Source organism: Zootoca vivipara, chromosome 4 (genome assembly GCF_963506605.1).
Source record: "Zootoca vivipara chromosome 4, rZooViv1.1, whole genome shotgun sequence".
Taxonomy (NCBI): Eukaryota; Metazoa; Chordata; class Lepidosauria; order Squamata; family Lacertidae; genus Zootoca; species Zootoca vivipara.
In genome coordinates, this window is record NC_083279.1 from 101544608 (window position 1) to 101562655 (window position 18048).

General features: G+C 48.6%; 3 protein-coding genes across 3 annotated transcripts in view; 2 read left to right on the top strand and 1 right to left on the bottom strand.

Moving 5' to 3' along the window:
- LOC132592054 (zinc finger protein 260-like) overlaps positions 1 to 18048 on the top strand; it is a 140096-nt gene that overhangs the window by 76896 nt on the left and 45152 nt on the right. The gene's annotated exons all lie outside the window — the stretch shown is intronic.
- Positions 2622 to 9713, bottom strand: LOC132592069 (zinc finger protein 213-like). The gene is made up of 5 exons (XM_060274154.1): positions 9662 to 9713; positions 5620 to 6125; positions 5342 to 5423; positions 5164 to 5246; positions 2622 to 3650 (listed from the first exon to the last, which is right to left on the bottom strand). The coding sequence occupies exons 2-5, from the start codon at positions 6034 to 6036 to the stop codon at positions 3138 to 3140; spliced, it is 1095 nt and encodes a 364-aa protein (XP_060130137.1). The 5' UTR covers positions 6037 to 6125; positions 9662 to 9713; the 3' UTR covers positions 2622 to 3137.
- Positions 13747 to 17561, top strand: LOC118085007 (olfactory receptor 52P1-like). Its single transcript, XM_035115258.1, has 2 exons — positions 13747 to 13765; positions 16543 to 17561. The coding sequence occupies exons 1-2, from the start codon at positions 13747 to 13749 to the stop codon at positions 17559 to 17561; spliced, it is 1038 nt and encodes a 345-aa protein (XP_034971149.1).

Here is an 18048-nt window from a genome sequence, read left to right on the forward strand (position 1 = left end):
GTCGGCGGACCTCGGTGCTTCAAAGGTGGGGAAAACCGCTCCAGCACAGTGGACCCCCTTGAAGAACCCCAAATTGAGCATTTTGGGGGCAAGCTGTCTGGCAGGCGCCAGAAGCAGGCTCCCCCCTCCCTGGCAAGGCTGTTTTGAGCCCCCAAGAGCGAGGGGGTAGGAGCCGCGGCACATCAGACTGGGAAATGCCTCTCTTGATGCTGGAATTGGCATCCCAGACGGATCAGTGAGACTATTGTGACATCATAATTGAAAGGAATGTGTTTACCTCCCAGAGGCTTTCAGCTGCTTTGCAGAAAGGAGATCTGAAACAAGTTTGACAGTTAACCATTAGGAACTTTAACAGTTCTCTTTATGAAAAGTTACAAGAACTTAAAGTAACTAAAGGACTTTAAGATGATATTTTGCAGCCAGTCTGGATACAACATTAATGCCTAGACGAGATTGGAGATACAAGTTGCACCATTTCCTGTTTTCCATTCTGCTGTGTCCTTGAAGGCGCAAAAATGCCAACAGAAGAATTTGCACCTGGTTTTCAAGAGACTGTTTAAAAACTTTTGTGGGAACTTGAAAGTGGGATGAAAAAGAATAATTTACAGATTGAAAGGATAAAACAAACTTTTCAGGGAAAGGAAATATGTGAGGAAACCTTGGAAAGGGAATAAAAAGGTGGAAATCTGATGACTTTGTTATTAAGGATAAGGCGAAAGTTTATCATGAAGAAAATGAAAATGAATTTTACCAAGACTTACTTGCTATGGAACATTGTTCCCCCAGAGATGGGAGAACAAGACTTATTCATGGAACAGGATCCCCGCAAAGAACAGAGACTACAAAGAAGATGCGATGGGGCAATTATCAGAGATTGGCAAGCTAGAGACTTGATGGAGTTAGGGGGGCAGCAGGGTGGAAAGAAGGAATTTTGGGTTTTAAAATGTCAGATTGGGAGTGGTGTAAAGTGTTGTTTTTTTATGGTATGGATAAATTTTGTTTGAAATTGGGCTGTTATTATGGAACTCGCTGAACCAAATGGGAGACCCCGAAACCAGGGGGAAGAAGACGTAGTATAGTTAATTAAAAGTATCAAAGTTATTTGGGGAAAATAAATGAAATGTTTAGGCCTGTGGCGATTCTTGGAAGTGAATTTTGGCTAGGGAAGGAAATATAAGATTAATTCGATTGAAATAAGATATTTGATTAGTATAAGACAAATGTATTCTATGTGAAACTAGATATAGCTATAGAAGGAAGATGTACAGTGGTGCCTTGCTAGACAAATTTAATTCGTTCCGCGAGTCGCTTCGTATAGCAAAAAATTCGTTTTGCGAAGCGGCTCCCATAGGAACGCATTGAAGTGCGGTTTACCATAGGGTGCCTTGCAAGACGGGGGGAAATTCGTCTTGCGAGGCACCCTATGGGACAAAAAAAAATCATCTTGCGAAGCACACCATAGGAAACTTTGTCTTGCAAGTCTCCATTGAAATTGCAAAACGCTTTCGTTTTGTGAGTTTTTCGTCTTGTGAGGCATTTGTCTAGCAAGGTACCACTGTACAGTTATTTTTGGATAGTTGGGTGATCTTTCGCCTCTGTTAGTCTCTTCCGTCTTGGAACCTCTCGGTGGTGGTGGTGGGGTTGGGATAGGAGAGGTGGGATGGGTGGGGAGAGGCCCAGCTGGAAAAAGGGCCACTTCCATCTGTCTGTATTCACCCTGGGGACTCCTGGTGGCAGGGGGAGGCCCAGGGATGGGTGAGATGGGAGGGGTGAGAAGTAAAATTAAAGGAAAAATAACAAGAAAGAGGACAGCATAGACATATGAGCAATTAAAATAGAATTTTATTTTATGAGGAATTTAAAATAGAGTTTAGGTTATTGAAAAATGGTAAAAAATATGAGATATGAAAACTGCTAAAGAATATTTTAAATTGAAAATCAGTAAGGGATCGGTCGGGGAAGTCCACAAGATAATGACTAGCAAAGAAGATGATAAGCATTATGTATTTGTATGTTTTTAAATTTGTTGTTATGTGGTATATTTTGTGTTTTTCTTAGTATTTTTATTTCTATATTTTTTTCTTTTTCCATTTTCTGATTGTTATATTTGTTTTATGTGTGTATTCATAAAATGATTTTTAAAAAAAAAACAAAACAAAATTGATTCTTGTTACAGTTAACAAAATTGTAATTAATTTGCACATGACTTTCAGCCCACCCCCATGTGGTTCCTAAGTTAACATTTATTAACTACACACTTAACTTTGTATTTCCTAAATTGTTTCAGTTATATTAATGTAATAAAATTCTCTAATTTCATGCAGAAAGGCAATCCAGGCCTGCCAATGGATTTATATTTTTACAACGTTCTTTTAGATAGACTCTATATATGTCCCATTCTCTATTAAATATTTGGTCAGTGTCATCTCGGGATCTTGCTGATAATCTCGCTAATTCTGCGTATTCATAGAATCAGAATAATAGAAGAGACCACAAGGGCCATCCAGTCCAACCCCCTGCCGAGCAGGAAACACCATCAAAGCATTCTTGACATATACCGCATCTTCTTAGAAAAGAAACATTTAAACTTTTTTAAAAAAAGTTCGTTGTATATTGTTTCCCAAAATTCCCTGATATTTTTGCAGTTCCACCACATGTGGATCATGGTGCCCTGCGCATTCCTACATTTCCAACAAATGTTTGACCTAGATTTATACATTTGGGCCAGTTTTACAGCTGTTAAGTACCACCTGTAGACCATTTTTGTGCAATTCTCTTTTAAATCGTAACATGCAGTGAATTTCAAATGCTGCCTCCATAGCCTCTCCCATGATTCCATTTGGATGTTATAACCAAAATCCCTGGCCCATTGTACCATTACTGATTTTACTTCCTCCTTGACCTCCCAGTCAAGGAGAAGCCTGTACATTTTAGAGAGTGGTTTATTTTTTGTTTCAATCAAATCTTTTTCAAGTCTCGAGAGTTCTGTGGAAAAGCCGTTCTTTTTGTCATTTTGGAAGAAGAAATGTGCACTGTTTTAAGCTGTCTCGTTTTTGCAATAAATCTTGGAAAGGACTTCTGTTTTTTGAGTCTTTGGTACTTTGCTGAGGGGAAGCTAATTACAGTTCCTCAGCTGCTTAGTCACCTACCCTATTGATTGAACTTCTGCCTGTGCCACAGTAAAGTGAGCCAGAGTTTTGCAATTGAAAAACCTTATCGGTTGAATTTCTGTGGTACGATAAAGTACGCAATGCTAAGTGCACCTGGTAAAGGTGGGATTGGACCTCCTTGGCTCCCGCCCGAGGGTCGCTTATGGCATGAAGAAGCGGTGGCAGAACTACCTTCGTGATTTCTGTATTTCGTACACGTGTCTGAATTCCAACCCCTCTCGCACAGTTCCTGTCTGGATAGGGAGGGACAAGGGGCGAGGGGCAGGGAGTGCAGGATCCTGACATGAGGTTTGTCACACAGAGGTATTTGTTGAATTTCCAGCCAGATAGGACGATCCCACAGGGAGCCTTACCAAGAGAGGCCACGATCCCACGATTCTCCTCCATGACGTCCTTATGCAGAGCTCTCTGGTCAGGATCCAGCAACGCCCACTCCTCGTCCGTGAAACAAACAGCGACATCTTCAAAGCACACTGGACCCTAAAAGAAAAAGGGAAATGTCCTTCTCTGAGACAGCAGAAATATAATCTGCTACACAATGCTCTGCTTTTTCCTTCCTGTAAATTGCTGTCTTGTTTCAAGAGGATTGCATTGCTGCACATTTTAATTATGGGTACCTATTTCAACGCTTTAATTCTTTTATTCAGCTTCTAATTATGGGTATTCATCTTTATGCAAATAGGTGGTACTCCTCCTTGTGGTTTTCAAGTCATTCTCCCTACGTAAGCATTCCACTTTCCCAGATGGAAGGATCCACTTTCTCCTCTCCTTGGGTCCTGTTCTGAAGAGGATCCTTCCCAGTGCCCTAGAGCCAAATTCCAGGGGTTCATGGGGGCATGGAGAGGGGAAGGAGTGGGGAGAAGGCCCCATTTTGCAGCAGATGGGGCTGGCTAGGTGAATCCTGGACACTGTTGGTAATGGTATCTCCAAAGCTTAGAAGCCAATTTTTGTATTCAGTGATTAATAAAGATAGTAAATAAGCCTAGTCTGGATGGCCATCTGTCTTGGCTGATCTAGCTAAGACTCCTGCAATGCAGGGGGTTGGACTTGATGACCCTTGGGGTCCCTTTCAACTCTAGGATTCCATGAAAACTGCAACTACAGATGAATCCTACAGGTGACATTCAGAAGGCTTGTGGGATTCAGAAAATCCCACAGTTCACAGCTGGAGTAAACTCTTTCTTAGCAACAGGTAGGTAGCCGTGTTGGTCTGACGTAGTCGAAACAAAATAAAAAAAAAAATCCTTCCAGCAGCACCTTAAAGACCAACTAAGCTTTTTATTTTGTTTCTTTCTTAGCAAGAACACAATACGGACAGACTTGTCTGAGTTTCAGGCCTAATAAGAACAGCAGCTCATTCCCGGAGGGTCTGTCAGTTTGCACTGTCAATCAATCAATGGACTAGTTGTCTAGGTGGAAGTTTCTTTAGTGTGGAAATATATGAAAAGTGAGATTATATAGTACAGTTTGTTGAGAGTGAAGGCCCCCAGCTCCCCACACCTTTCCAAGTCCCCTCCTCTCTGGGGTTTCTTGAAAGCGATTGAACAGTGCGCCAGAGTGCAGCCTGCCTTTGCTCCTCCATTGTCAGACGCCTCCTGGCTCTGAGAGACAAGCAGGGAGGGTGGCTTCTGGCAGAAGGAGAGGGAGCCACCGGTGGCTCCTCCTTCTCCTGACTCACCTCTGCCTCTCAACCTCCCTCCTCCCACTTGCCTCCTTCCTCTTCTGCCTCTGATTCTGGGCTGCATTCTGCCACAGAGTCTCCCAGCTCACTAAGCCCTGTTACGCCTTCAGCTTCTGACACCTCCTCTTCCCAGGCTTCTCCCTCTTCTCCCTCTGACCGCTCATCCTTCTTCCACCTCCACTCCTTGGGCTCTGAGCCATCTTCCCTTCCTGGTTCCCCGGCTGCCTCCTCCCACCATTCCTCTGTGCCCAACCAGTCCATGACATTCCTCCATCCCTCAGCCTCTGTCCCCACAAGGCAGCTTCCCCTGACCTGATCTGGTTCCACAGCCACTGCTTCCCTTCTGCCCCCATGAAAAGGTGAATAAGGAGGTCTTGCTGGCTTCATTCTGTCACCTGTAAGAGAAAAAAATAAGATGAACAAAACCCTCAGATGAGTTGGAAAAGCAACAGAATGAGACAATACGGAGAAAAACCACCTTCTTCCTTACCCAGTAGCCTCTCTCTGGTGTCCAACGGAGGCCTCTCTGCCTCACAGGAATCCAGGTCCATTTCTGCAAAGAGATCCTTTTCCTGAAAAAGAAACAAGGATTCAAAACAGAGAATGGGGAGAAATATTTTAAAGAGAATGTCAAAGACTTGAAGGGTGTGAGTTCTCATTCCACGGCTGCTTTCCCAGAAAATGGATGGGCCATTAGGAGAGCATTGTGGGATGTTCTCTGTCCTCTTTGGAGCCCCTTGGGAGTATCCAGAGGAAAGTCTCTCTCACCTGCTTTCTCTGTTTCTGCTTTCTCTCCTCTGCCTGACTCAGGAGGAAACCTTCGGCCAGGGCCACCGCCTGGGAACTGGTCTCCGCTCCGCATTCCCTCACCCAGCTCTCCATCTCTGGGGGAAGGACAGCCAGGAACTGCTCCAAGATCACCCGGTCCAGCATCTCAGCTTTTGTGTGCCTTTCTGGCTTCAGCCACTGGTGGCAAAAGTGGTAGAGTCGGCTGCAAACCTCTCGGGGTCCTTTGGCCTCCAGGCAGCAGAACTGCCTCAACTGCTGGCTCTGCACCTCTGAGCGGAGGGTGTCCTCCTCACCCAGCATCTTCTGCACAGAGTTTTCCCAGAATCCCCCACTGTTCCCACTTTGGATGGCATGGCCTCTTCCCGCTTCAGGGCCAGCTGAGTCTCGGTCATCCATCTGTGGTCTCAGGAAGCCTCTGCGAGACTGGAAGGAATCCTTTTGTCTTCTGCCAAGTTCTCTGTCTTAATGAGAAGCTCTAGCAAATCCTAGAAAGCGAATACATTGTTACAGAATTGTTTTTATTATTAGTATCTTGTTTTTGTTTTGTTTGTCTGGTCATGTTGTGCGGATGCTTGAGGACCGTCTTCCAAAGCAACTATTCTGCTCCGAACTTAAAATGGAAAGCGTAATGCTGGTAGTCAACAAAAGAGGTAAACACTGACAACTGGGAAACTGGTCTGCGAGTGCTCCAGTTGGAGAACAGCCTTGACCAAAGGTGTCCTGGGCTTTGAAGAAATGTGCTAAGAGGAAGGCACGCTTGGCAAATCCACACTGTGATCAACTCCCGCCTGGAAACCAATGTCCCCACTGTGGACGGACATGTGGGCCCAGAATTGTCCTCCACAGTCACTTATGGACTCACTGTTAAAACTCCCTGTTCATGGAAGGCAATCTTACTTGGCAACGAGCGATAGAAGAAGAAGAGGAAGAGGAAGAGGAAGAGGAAGAGGAAGAGGAAGAGGAAGAAGAAGAAGAAGAAGAAGAAGAAGAAGAAGAAGAAGAAGAAGAAGAAGAAGAAGAAGAAGAAAAAGAAGAAATTTGGTCGTAGCACTTGCCTACTCCTGCAGTGGTTAAACCTTCAAATATTCATGAAAAAGCAATCCAACATTGGATTGACACCGTTCCAATGCTGTTCTGCTCAGAAGGAAGTTGGTTACCAGAGGAGGAACTTGGGATATGGCTAGCCATAATCCCTGAAGCAGGAGACCCCGTACACAGCAACCCTTCTGCCTGGGTGATAATCACTGCTGGTCTCTGAGGGCCAGACAGGTCACCATCTCAAGAACAAGAGTGGATCCAACCTCCAAGGACTGGGGACTTGGCCAGGACAACAGGGGCTTCTCAACTTGGCTGGCAAACAGCAACATGTATATATTTTCCTTTGTTTTACTTAATGGGTGTAAGATGGAAGTCAATGGAGGGACAGGGCCCTCCCAGTTTGTGACACAGATGTGATGTATGTATGACCTTTTATTGAACTTTGTTTCCCGTCCTTTCTTTTGTGTCCCATTTTCCGCCCCAGGAGGAGCTTCCGGCTGCAAGGTTCTGCGCCACAGAGATGCCTCGCTGCGGAGAGAGCGTGGGTCACACGCCCCATTCTTCCTTCCCTTTGGTCCTAGGGCTGCTCCTTCTCTCCCCTCTCCCCTCATCCTGCAAGGTCTTTGCAAGGAGACTGAGGAAGCAGCCGGAGGCTTTCAACCCCCACCCCACCCCACCCCCGTTCAGCCTTGCAGGCCTGGGCAGGGATCACCACACCTGGAAGCACCAGCCCACACTTGCAAAGGAGGCCGTTTCTTCAGCATCACCACCCCTCACTCACCAGCTCAGTCCCACCCCCAGCAGTGAGACACAAAGGTGTCCAGGGCTTTGAAGACACTCGATCTCAGGACGCAAGGGAGAAACGTGCTAAGAGGAGGAAGGCACGCTTGGCAAATCCACACCGTGATCAAGTCCCGCCCAGAAACCAATGTCCCCACTGCAGAAGGACGTGTGGATCCAGAATTGGCCTCCACAGTCACTTACGGACTCATTGTTAAAACCGTGTTTGTGGAAGACAATCTTACTCGGCTATGAGGGATTGCCAAAGAAGAAAGAAGGCAGCTCCCAGTACGATTCCAAGGAGAATTCAAAGTGTTTGTGTTGGCCTTGATAACCCTCAACAGCCTTGGCCCAGTATACCTGAAGAATTGTCTCCACTTCCATTGTTCTGCATGGACCAGCTCCGAGGGCCTTCTGGCAGTTTCTTCACTGCGAGAAATGAGGTTACAGGGAACCAAGCAGAGGGCCTTCTCAGTAGTAGCGCTCACCCTGTGGAACACCCTCCTCTTCAGTTGTCAAGGAAATAAAGAGCTACATGACTTTTACAAGACAGGGGCAGGGTATAAATAAATTGTTGTTGTTGTTGTTATCATTATTAGAACCAGGGCTAGACTGAAGCACAGCCCAAACCATAAGCTTTCTGGAGGAGGTGGAGGGGAAGAGAAGAAGAAGAAGAAGAAGAAGAAGAAGAAGAAGAAGAAGAAGAAGAAGAAGAAGAAGAAGAAGAAGAAGAAGAAGAAGAAGAAGAAGAAGAAGAAGAAGAAAGCAGCCTCTAGCCCTCCTAGAAGGAAGATTGCAATGCAAAATGTGGAGGCAACTGAAAGGATTTCTGGGAGGTGAACCAGCCTGGTTTCTCCTGCTTCCCAGTCAATGCATGAAGTCAGTACTAACTGACAAGGGAGTCATTTGTATCTTGTGAAAGAGGGATGCTTGGCTCTAGTGGGGGTCCTCACCCGGGGGACCTCAGGAGTTGCTCCCCACCCACCCCCACTCCCCTGCTTCTGTCTCATTTTCTAGCACTTGGACTCTCTGCCATTCCCCAGACAGACTCCTGGGGTGGGGTCCCTTTTTCTTTGCTCTGAGGGCCAGGTATGTATCTGGCCAACCCCCTGAGGGCCGAGTGGATGGGGCCAAAGACACCTCCCTTGAAATTTAGGCAGGTAATTTATTATAATTACAGTGGTACCTCGCAAGACGAATACCCTGCAAGATGAATTTTTTGCAAGACGAATGCGTCTTGCGATCTGATGAATTCGTTTTGCAAAAAATTCGTCTTGAGAATCGCGGTTTCCCATAGGAATGCATTGAAATTTCATTAGTGCGTTTCTATTGGCAAAAAAAGAAATTTCAATGCATTCCTATGGGAAACCGCAATTTGCAAGACGAATTTTTTGCAAAACGAATTGACTCGCGGAACAAATTAAATTCGTCTTGCGAGGCACCACTGTATTCTATTAGATAGCTTAACACACACACAGCCATTGATGCCAAGGTCCCTGGAGTCTCAGTGAGTAGCAGCGCCCATTTCCTGCTCGGCTGGTTTCCCAGCAAGAATCCCTTTGGGAGAGAGAGGATGTGGTCTGGGATTCCATGCTCTGGGTGCGAGGGGATTGCTGCAGTGGCCTCCGTGTGGAGCTGCCCTTGGAGACGACGGGGAAACTGGTTTGCAATGCAGCAGCCAGACTATGGGCTGGGATCCCTCTCTTCATTCCTGGCCTTTCTCTCCCACCTTTCCTCCCTCCCTCCTCCTAGTGGGTCTTTTAATGGGGGGGGTCCTAGTCCCCCTCCTTGTCCAGCTTTGGAAAACCATTTGCACATGTTCCCTCTGTTGTGCAATGACGCGGAGAGACGTCACACAGAGTTAAAGTCCTAGGGACTCCTTTGTTTGAAGAAGGGAGATTTGGGGGGAGTTTGGGATCCTCTGATCTCCAGGAAGGAGAGCCTTGCAGACCTGCACCCCCCCCCCCGCAGGACCCTCTCCTCCCTGACTTGGGCTTGTCCCCCCCAGGCACCTGGGACCCCCCCCCCGTCTCCCCACTGCACCCTCTTTTGAGAGAGAGAGAGAGAGAGAGAGAGAGAGAGAGAGAGAGAGAGAGAGAGAGAGAGAGAGAGAGAGAGAGAGAGAGAGAGAGAGAGAGAGAGAGAGAGAGAGAGAGAGAGAGAGAGAGAGAGAGAGAGAGAGAGAGAGAGAGAGGAGACTCACCCGACCATCCCAGGAGTGAAGGGACAGCGATGCAGCCCTTGCAGGAGAGACACCAAAGCAGGGAAGGAGGACTGGGGAGGGAGGGAGGGAGGGAGGGGCCTTGGCTCTGGAGGACCTGGACCCCCCCCCTTGATTCCTGTCCTCTCTAGGAAGGCAGCTCGGTTCCCTTTAACCCTTGCAAAGCCGAGTATACCCAGCTCAGCCCTCTCTCGCTTGGCTGAAGCTCAGATTATTATTATTATTTTATGCATTTTATGCATTTTATGCCCATATATCCTTTTGGGGGTGAGGCTCTTGGTTGGACTCTGAGCATCTCCCTCTATTGGCCGGAAACCAGAGGAGCAGCTTGCAGGGAAAAGGGCTTTGCAGGAATTAAGGACCCTCAGGAGTGGGAGGGATAAGAGGGGCTCCTAGGGTCATCTAGTCCAACCCCCTGCAATGCAGGAATCTCAGCTCAAGCATCCATGGCAGATGGCCGTGCGGTCTCTGCTTAGAAACCTCCAAGGAAGGAGAGTCCACCACCTCCCAAGGGAGACCTTTCTCCTGCCAAACTGCTCTTAGATGCCCCTCAAGGCAGCGGGTCCTGAGTTCTAGCCCTGCTGAAACAATCACACTGGCTACCAAGGAGGAACCAAGCAAAGTTCAAAATAAATGGCTCATATTTTCAACATGAATGAGCAATACTTTTTAATGCATGCTTTTTATGCTTATACACAAAAGTATGCCATTTCCCCTTCCAGAAATCCTGAATTGCTAATTCAAGGGACTAACAATGGATGGTGGTTGCTGTTAATATTTATTAACTTGATTTTCCGCCCTTCATCAAGAGATCTCAGGGACGTTTAAAACATAGAATGTATAAAAAGCAGGCAAATGACGCCGTTCCTTTTTCTCTGCCTTGTCCAGGCTACTCTTTCCCTCCATTAAATTCATTGTGTGCTGAAGCAAATAAATCCATCAAACGTAATCAAATGCTCAAGTGCCAATCAACATCTGTTATGCACTATATAAACCTTGTTTTCCAAAGCAGGTTCTATATTTTTATTTAAGTATTCTGTATTCTGATAGTGAAGAATTGGAAGACACAAGAATTACCAACAGTGGAAGACTGGCAAATGAAGATGATGGACTTTATGGAACTTGCTGAACTGACGGGAGACTGCGTGACCAGAGAGAAGAGTCGGTGGAAGAAGATTGGAAGAAATTTAAAATATATTTTAAAAAATACTGTAATATTTGAAATTTTGAAATGCATTTGTTGTTATAGGCTGTAGGTGTAGAAGTAGAGATTAGCATTTAAAGAAATTTATGGTAATGGAATTAAGCAATTAATGAGAGAAAATTATGGTAAGGATAAAATATATAATATGGTTAAAATAAGGATTTAGAAAACTGCTAAAGATGAGGTATAATGAAACTCAGATAGGGGGGATTTGAGGAAGTGACCCTAAAATATTTAGGAAATTATATTTGAAAATGAGAATTTATGTATTTTTATGTGTTTTTGTTGGATTTGTATTGTAGTGTTATGTTTGTTTTGTGTTATTATAAAACGAATAAAAAAATTCTTTAATTTTTTTTTAATTGGCCTCAGCTCCAAAGGCGCCCTCCTCCATTCGAAGGGCTTGAGGCTTCCTCCCCTGAAGGTCCCAGGCAAATGCAGATAACTTTATTCAGCCAGATCAAGGGAAGTCATAGTCCCGCTCTATTTTGCCTTAGTCAGATCCCATCTGGAATCCACTTCTGGGCACCAAAATTGAAGAAGGATGTTGACAAGCTGGAAGGTGAGCAGAGGAAGGCGACCAAGAGGACCAAGGGTCTGGAAACCAAGCCTGATGAGGAACGGTTGAAGGAGCTGGGTATGTTTAGCCTGGGGAAAAGGACCCTGGGGAAAAGAGATCCGTCTTTACATATCCCAAGCGCCATCACGTGGAAGAGGGAACAAGCTTGTTTCCCCCTGCTCTGGAGGGTAGGACTCGTACCAATGGCTTCAAGTTATAGGAAAGGAGATTCCAACTAAACAAACGGTCTGTGAGCACCTAGAAAGGAACGCTGTGATCACTAAAAGTCAGCATGGGTTTCCGAAAAATAAGTCATGTCAGACTAATCTGATCTCATTTTTTGACAGAATTACAAGCCTGGTAGATGAAGGGAACGCTGTGGATATAGCCTATCTTGATTTCAACAAGGCCTTTGACAAGGTGCCCCATGATATTCTTGTAAAGAAGCTGGTAAAATGTGGGCTAGACAATGCTACCATTCAGTGGATTTGTAACTGGCTGACTGACCGAACACATCAATTACTCCTCCTCATCCTGGAGAGAAGTGACTAGTGGGGTGCCACAGGGTTAAACATCTTTATCAATTACTTGGATGATGGGCTTGAGGGCATCCTGAGCAAGTTTGCAGATGACACCAAATTGGGAGGGGTGGCTAATACCCCAGAGGACAGGATCACACTTCAAAATGACCTTAACAGATTAGACAACTGGGCCAAAGCAAACAAGATGAATTTTAACAGGGAGAAATGTAAAGTACTACACTTGGGCAAAAAGAAAGAAAGAAAGGCACAAATACAGGATGGGAGACACCTGGCTTGAGAGCAGTACATGTGAAAAGGATCTAGGAGTCTTGGTAGACCACAAACTTGACATGAGTCAGCAGTGTGATGCAGCAGCTAAAAAAGCCAATGCAATTCTGGGCTGCATCAATAGGAGTATAGCATCTAGATCAAGGGAAGTAATAGTACCACTGTATTCTGCTCTGGTCAGACCTCACCTGGAGTACTGTGTCCAGTTCTGGGCACCACAGTTCAAGAAGGATACTGACAAGCTGGAACATGTCCAGAAGAGGGCAACCAAAATGGTCAAAGGCCTGGAAATGATGCCTTATGAGGAACGGCTTAGGAAGCTGGGTATGTTTAGCCTGGAGAAGAGAAGGTTAAGGGGTGATATGATAGCCATGTTCAAATATATCAAAGGATGTCATATAGAGGAGCGAGAAAGGTTGTTTTCTGCTGCTCCAGAGAAGCGGACACGGAGCAATGGATTCAAACTACAAGAAAGAAGATTCCACCTAAACATTAGGAAGAACTTCCTGACAGTAAGAGCTGTTCGGCAGTGGAATTTGCTGCCAAGGAGTGTGGTGGAGTCTCCTTCTTTGGAGGTCTTTAAGCAGAGGCTTGACAGGCATATGTCAAGAATGCTTTGATGGTGTTTCCTGCTTGGCAGGGGGTTGGACTGGATGGCCCTTGGGGTCTCTTCCAACTCTAGGATTCTATGATTCTAAACATTGGGAATAACTTTCTGACAGCAAGAGCCATGTGACAGTGGGACAGACTCCCACAAGAGGTGGTGGACTCTCCTTCCTTGGAGGTTCTTAAGCTGAGGTTATTGGCCATCTGCCACAGAGTTGAGTTTCCTGCACTGCAGGCGGTTGGACTAGATGACACTTGGGGTCCCTTCCAACTCTAAGCTCCTATGATTCTAGCTAGGTTTGGGAATGCAGCCAAGCCTGGGAGCCCTTGGGAGCCCTTATCTCAGGGGTCCCCAGACTTACCGCGCAGCGGGCCGGAGGGTAGGGGAGTACGCGCGCAGCGGGCCGGAGGGCGGGGGAGTGCGTGCCCGTGCGCATGCGCACACGCACACGGTCGGGGGAAAAATCGCCGAAATCGCTTGTGCGCATGCATATGGGCCTCCCCCGACCCGGAAGTGCATCGGAAATGACCTCTTCTGGGTCGGGAGAGGCCCATACGCATGCGCACAAAGGATTTTCTGCGATTTTTTGCCGATTTTGAAGATCGCCGCCGCGCTGCACGCCGTAAGAGTGGGCGGCGGCAGCGGGCAGCGGGGGTCGTCGCGGGCCGGATTGGGAGGCCAATTGGGCCGCATCCGGCCTGGGGGCCGTAGTTTGGGGTCCCCTGCCTTATCTCCTCCTCCATGAACCTGCCTGATCCTCTTTGGAAGCCATTCACTGCCGGGGCCGGGTGGGGGGGGGAGATTGCTCGGCAGTTTAGCTCTGTGGTGTGTGGAGAAGGGCTTTCATTTGTCCCTCCAGAGTCTGCCAATGTCCAGCTTTGTCGCAGGATGGATCCAGCACCTGCTCGTGGGTCCAGAGGCTGCTCCCCTCCCTGAGGAAGCCACACACTTAAACTGCAATTACGCACAAAAGGGAGGAGGAGGCGTCGCCAGCGGCACAGACCCCCTGGGGAGGATCTGGGCCAGTATATAAGGGGTGCCAGAGGGACCCCAAGAGCTCCAAGCAGCCGATGGCAAGGACCTGTATGGCAGGCAGACACTCCAGGCCACAATGCCAGTAAGTGACCCTGGGGGACCCCCCCCCTTCTCTCTCTTTTTCCTCCTGCCTGGAACCTGCAGGCTTCTCTTCCACGTGCTTGTGTACTGGATCAGCTCTTGCAGACCCTCTTTTCCAAGGACACTCCTGGATTTGCAGGAGCCGTCCCGGATTCTGATTTTATCCTGGAATGTCCCAGTATTCCCTGAGACATCCCTATTTTCATCAGAGAAGTGTTGGAGGATTTTGGCCCTGCAGGGAGCCGAGAAATTTTGGTTGGGTTGGGTGGAGGACGAAAAATGGGGCAGCAGCGGAGTTCCTCCCTGTGGAAACACCCACGATCTAATTGCCCTCCTTGTTGCCTGAACAACGCTGGCAAGAGTGATCTTTATTCCAGGCCCAGCAGCAGCAGCAGGTTGGAGGGGAGCCATTTCTGGGGCTGCCAGAGCACAGCCTCCGTCTCCTCCTGCCTGTCATAGAATCATAGAGTTGGAAGGGACCCCCAAGGATCATCTAGTCCAAGTCGCTGCAGTGCAAGGATGGCAGCTAATCCCTCTTTCCACCCACCCACCAGTCCTCCTCCATCTGCCTCCACTGCCCCCTCCCTTTCCCCTTTCGGAGCTCCAGTCCCTTCCTTGCTCCCTCTGGCCCATCCTTCCTTTGTATCTTCTCACGACTCTGACTTCCCTCTCCACCCTTCCCTTTTCCTCCTTTCCAACCTTCTCCTCCATCTCTGCCTTGCCCCACTTCTTTCTATCCTCCTGGCCCCACACTTCCTCACCTCCTCCAACCAAGGCTCTCCTCTCCCACCTCCCCAGTGAGCCTTGTGCATTTGCAAGGGAGATTCCTTGTCAGTGATCTCTGCACTCTAGAGGGTTGGGCTAGATGGTTCTGTGGGTCCCCTCCAAGTCCTCAATCCTGTGATTCTATGAAGGGGACCCACGTTCTGGCTGTCCTGGCTTATTCCTGCTCTTTGCGGGCAGCTCTGGAACCTTTCCGGGGATGAAGCGAGGGTTAAAATGCTTCCTTTTCCTGTCAGTGGTGCAGTACACAGAATAAAAAAATCTTCCTGCTGAGGTTCTTGAAGCAATGAGTTGTCTTTGTAGGTAAGCAAAAACACAAAGAAACTGCATTTGAACAGCAGCCTCACACATTCTCTCTCCTCTCCTGCCCCACCCAGCCTGCCTTGGAAGTTTCTCTTCCAGCCCCGGTCCTGACTGGGAAATATAGGCTCCCAAGAGGAGAGGAGGGAGCTGGGATTCACGCATTGCAGGGGTTGGGCTAGGTGACTCTTTGGGGCCCCTTCCCATTCTATAATTCTATCATCAACAACAGCTGGAGGTCTTTAGGCACCTGTCAGGGATTCTCTAGCTGTGCATCCTGCACTCCAGGGGCCAAATGACCCTCAGGGGTCCTTTCCAGCTGTACAGTTCTTTCTCCTCCTCCTCCTCCTCCCTTTAGTGACATGGTCAAGGGAAGCCACAGCATCGCGAGGGTCTGATGGGAACATGATGGAGCCAAGGCAGTGATGTGACGGGTGGCTGGAAAAGGTGAGCAATAATTGCAGCACAGTCCCAAAAAGTCAGTGTTTTGGAATAGAACAGGCACAGGACCATGGACATCGCCAGGATTTATTTATTTTTTTTGGGGGGGGTGCAGACTTTATGTTGGGTGGGGGGGCAGAACTGCGATGCAATTAGTCAGTTAGTTAAATGTTTTCTATCTATTTACTTGATTTAGGGGGGAAGCTGCCCCCTGAACACCCCCCCCCCCCGGCTATGCACACAAACAAAAGAGAATTGTAAAAGCCACCGTTCCTGCTATTTTACATTGTACCATTGGCATGGCTGGCATTTTGCAAAGTGTTAAAGGAAGAGGTCGCTGCCCTGAGGCAGAATTCAATCCAGGGAGAACAGGAATGATTTTGGCCTCAGGGGTTGGGCAGTGGTGAGGGAGCCAAGGCGAGACCACAGAAGACCAGAGAGGGGGGAAATTAGAGGGTGGATAGGTGTGTTGGTGTGTGTGTATTTGTGTACACACACACACCGAAGATCATTAAGAACTGCAGAAAATTGGTGTGGTTGTTCTTCATGGACCAGAAAGTAATTTAAGGCTCATGTTAGCTTGAGTCCCTAGGGCTGCCATATTTCAAAAAGTAAAAACCAGGACACCCCAAAAGTTGTTGGACAATTCCACCTTTGAAATCCTGCCAATGTCCGGCGGGAGAATGCTATGACAGGTGTTTATGAATTTCTGCACGGCATGTAGAGAGCGGATTGAGAGGACTCTGCTCTGCCTCCACAGGGATTGGCAGCCATGCTTCTGAAAAGCAGTTGCTGGAAACCGCGGGAGGGAGGGAAGAGGGCTCTTGTGCTCGGATCCTGCTTGTGGGTTTCCTGTTGCGCACCTGATCAGCCACTGTGAGAACAGGAGGCCGGGCTAGATGGGCCCTTGGTTTTAGCAGCAGCGGGGCAATAATAATCCTTCCTGGGCTACTGAAAGGGTGCAGGAGGGAGCCAGGTGAGCCCAGCCCTTCTTCCAGGGCCCACCCTTCTCTCTCCCTCTGCCAGCCGTGTGACTTTCTCCAGGTCTGAGCAGCTCTGCCAGGGTGGGTCTCTCGCGGCTCCTTTCTGCAACGCTGGAGGCCCTCAACAGCACGGCCGGCGTCCTGGGCCACTTCTCCTTCATCTTGGTGGGCATCCCTGGTCTGGAAGCCTTCCACCCCTGGATTGGGACCCCGCTCTTCCTCATGTACGTCCTGACTGTGCTGGGGAACGTCACCATCCTCGTTGTCATCAAGACGGAGCCCAGCCTCCACCAGCCCATGTACCTCTTCCTCTCCATGCTGGCTGCCAACGACCTGGTCATCAGCACCTCCACCTTGCCCAAGATGCTGGCCATCATGTGGTCGGGCGCCAGGGAGATCGGCTTCCATGCCTGCCTGACGCAGATGTACTTCATCCACACCTTCTCCATCGTGGAGTCGGCCATCTTGCTGGCCATGGCCTTTGATCGCTACGTCGCTATCTGCCACCCTCTCCACTACGCGGCCATCCTCAGCAACACAGCGGTGGCCAGGATGGGGCTGGCGGCGTTTGTCCGGGGCGTGATCCTGGTCCTGCCCTGCCCCCTCCTCCTCCTCCAGAGGCTGCCTGGTGGCTTCCGAACGGTCATCCAGCACACCTACTGCGAGCACATGGCGGTGGTCAAGCAGGCCTGCAGCGACACGACCGTCAACCGGGTCTATGGGATCTGCGTGGCCCTCTCGGTGGTGGTGCTAGACCTGGGGCTCATTGCCGCCTCCTACACCATGATCCTCCGGGCCGTCTTCCGGCTCTCGTCAAGGGATGCTCGCGCCAAGGCCCTAGGGACCTGTGCAGCCCACACCTGCACCATCTTGGTCTCCTATGTGCCCGCCCTCTTCACCTTCCTGACCCACCGGATTGGCCGCCATGTGCCTCCCTATATCCACATCCTGCTGGCCTGCCTCTACCTCCTCCTGCCGCCCATGGTGAACCCCCTCGTCTATGGGGTGAAGACCCAGCAGATCCGCCAGAGGGTGCTTGGCCTTTTGGGCCAAGGGCGAAAGGGGCCTGCAAACCACTAGACATCTCCTTACCCTCCTGGGTGCCAAGCCGGGCCCTGCCAGGCATGGTGCCTCTCCCACAATGCTGGCATTTTGGCAGAAACCACAAGAGGGGGCCACAAATGTTTGCTTTCATTTTATTTATCTCATGTCTGTTTCCAGTTATTTTTATTAGTAAATAAGGTAAGCCAAGGTGAACCTTGAAGCTACGAACATGAGTTTGACCAAACTGCGGGAGGCAGTGCAAGACAGGAGTGCCTGGCGTGCTATGGTCCATGGGGTCATGAAGAGTCGGACACGACTAAACGACTAAACAACAACAACAAAGGTGAACCTTGTGGGGCTTTGGGCTGCTTCCGGATCCAGCCAAGATTCAGGCAGACTGACTTGCTGGAAGTGCCTTTGAGCAACTGCAGATGGTTCGAAATTCCTGGACCGGGAGAGCCTGGCCACAGCAGCTCACGCCTTCGTTTCTTCAAGGCTGCATGACCACAGTGCCCTCCATGTG

Bases quoted from the DNA above. Each gene is read 5' to 3' on its own strand.
- LOC132592069 (XM_060274154.1), bottom strand. From the start codon at position 6,036: ATGGATGACCGAGACTCAGCTGGCCCTGAAGCGGGAAGAGGCCATGCC. The intron at 5,247-5,341 runs GTAAGGAAGAAG...TTTCTCTTACAG, and splicing joins CACCAGAGAGAGGCTACTGG to GTGACAGAATGAAGCCAGCA. The intron at 3,651-5,163 runs GTCAGGGGAAGC...TTTTTCTTTTAG, and splicing joins TGGCTGTGGAACCAGATCAG to GGTCCAGTGTGCTTTGAAGA.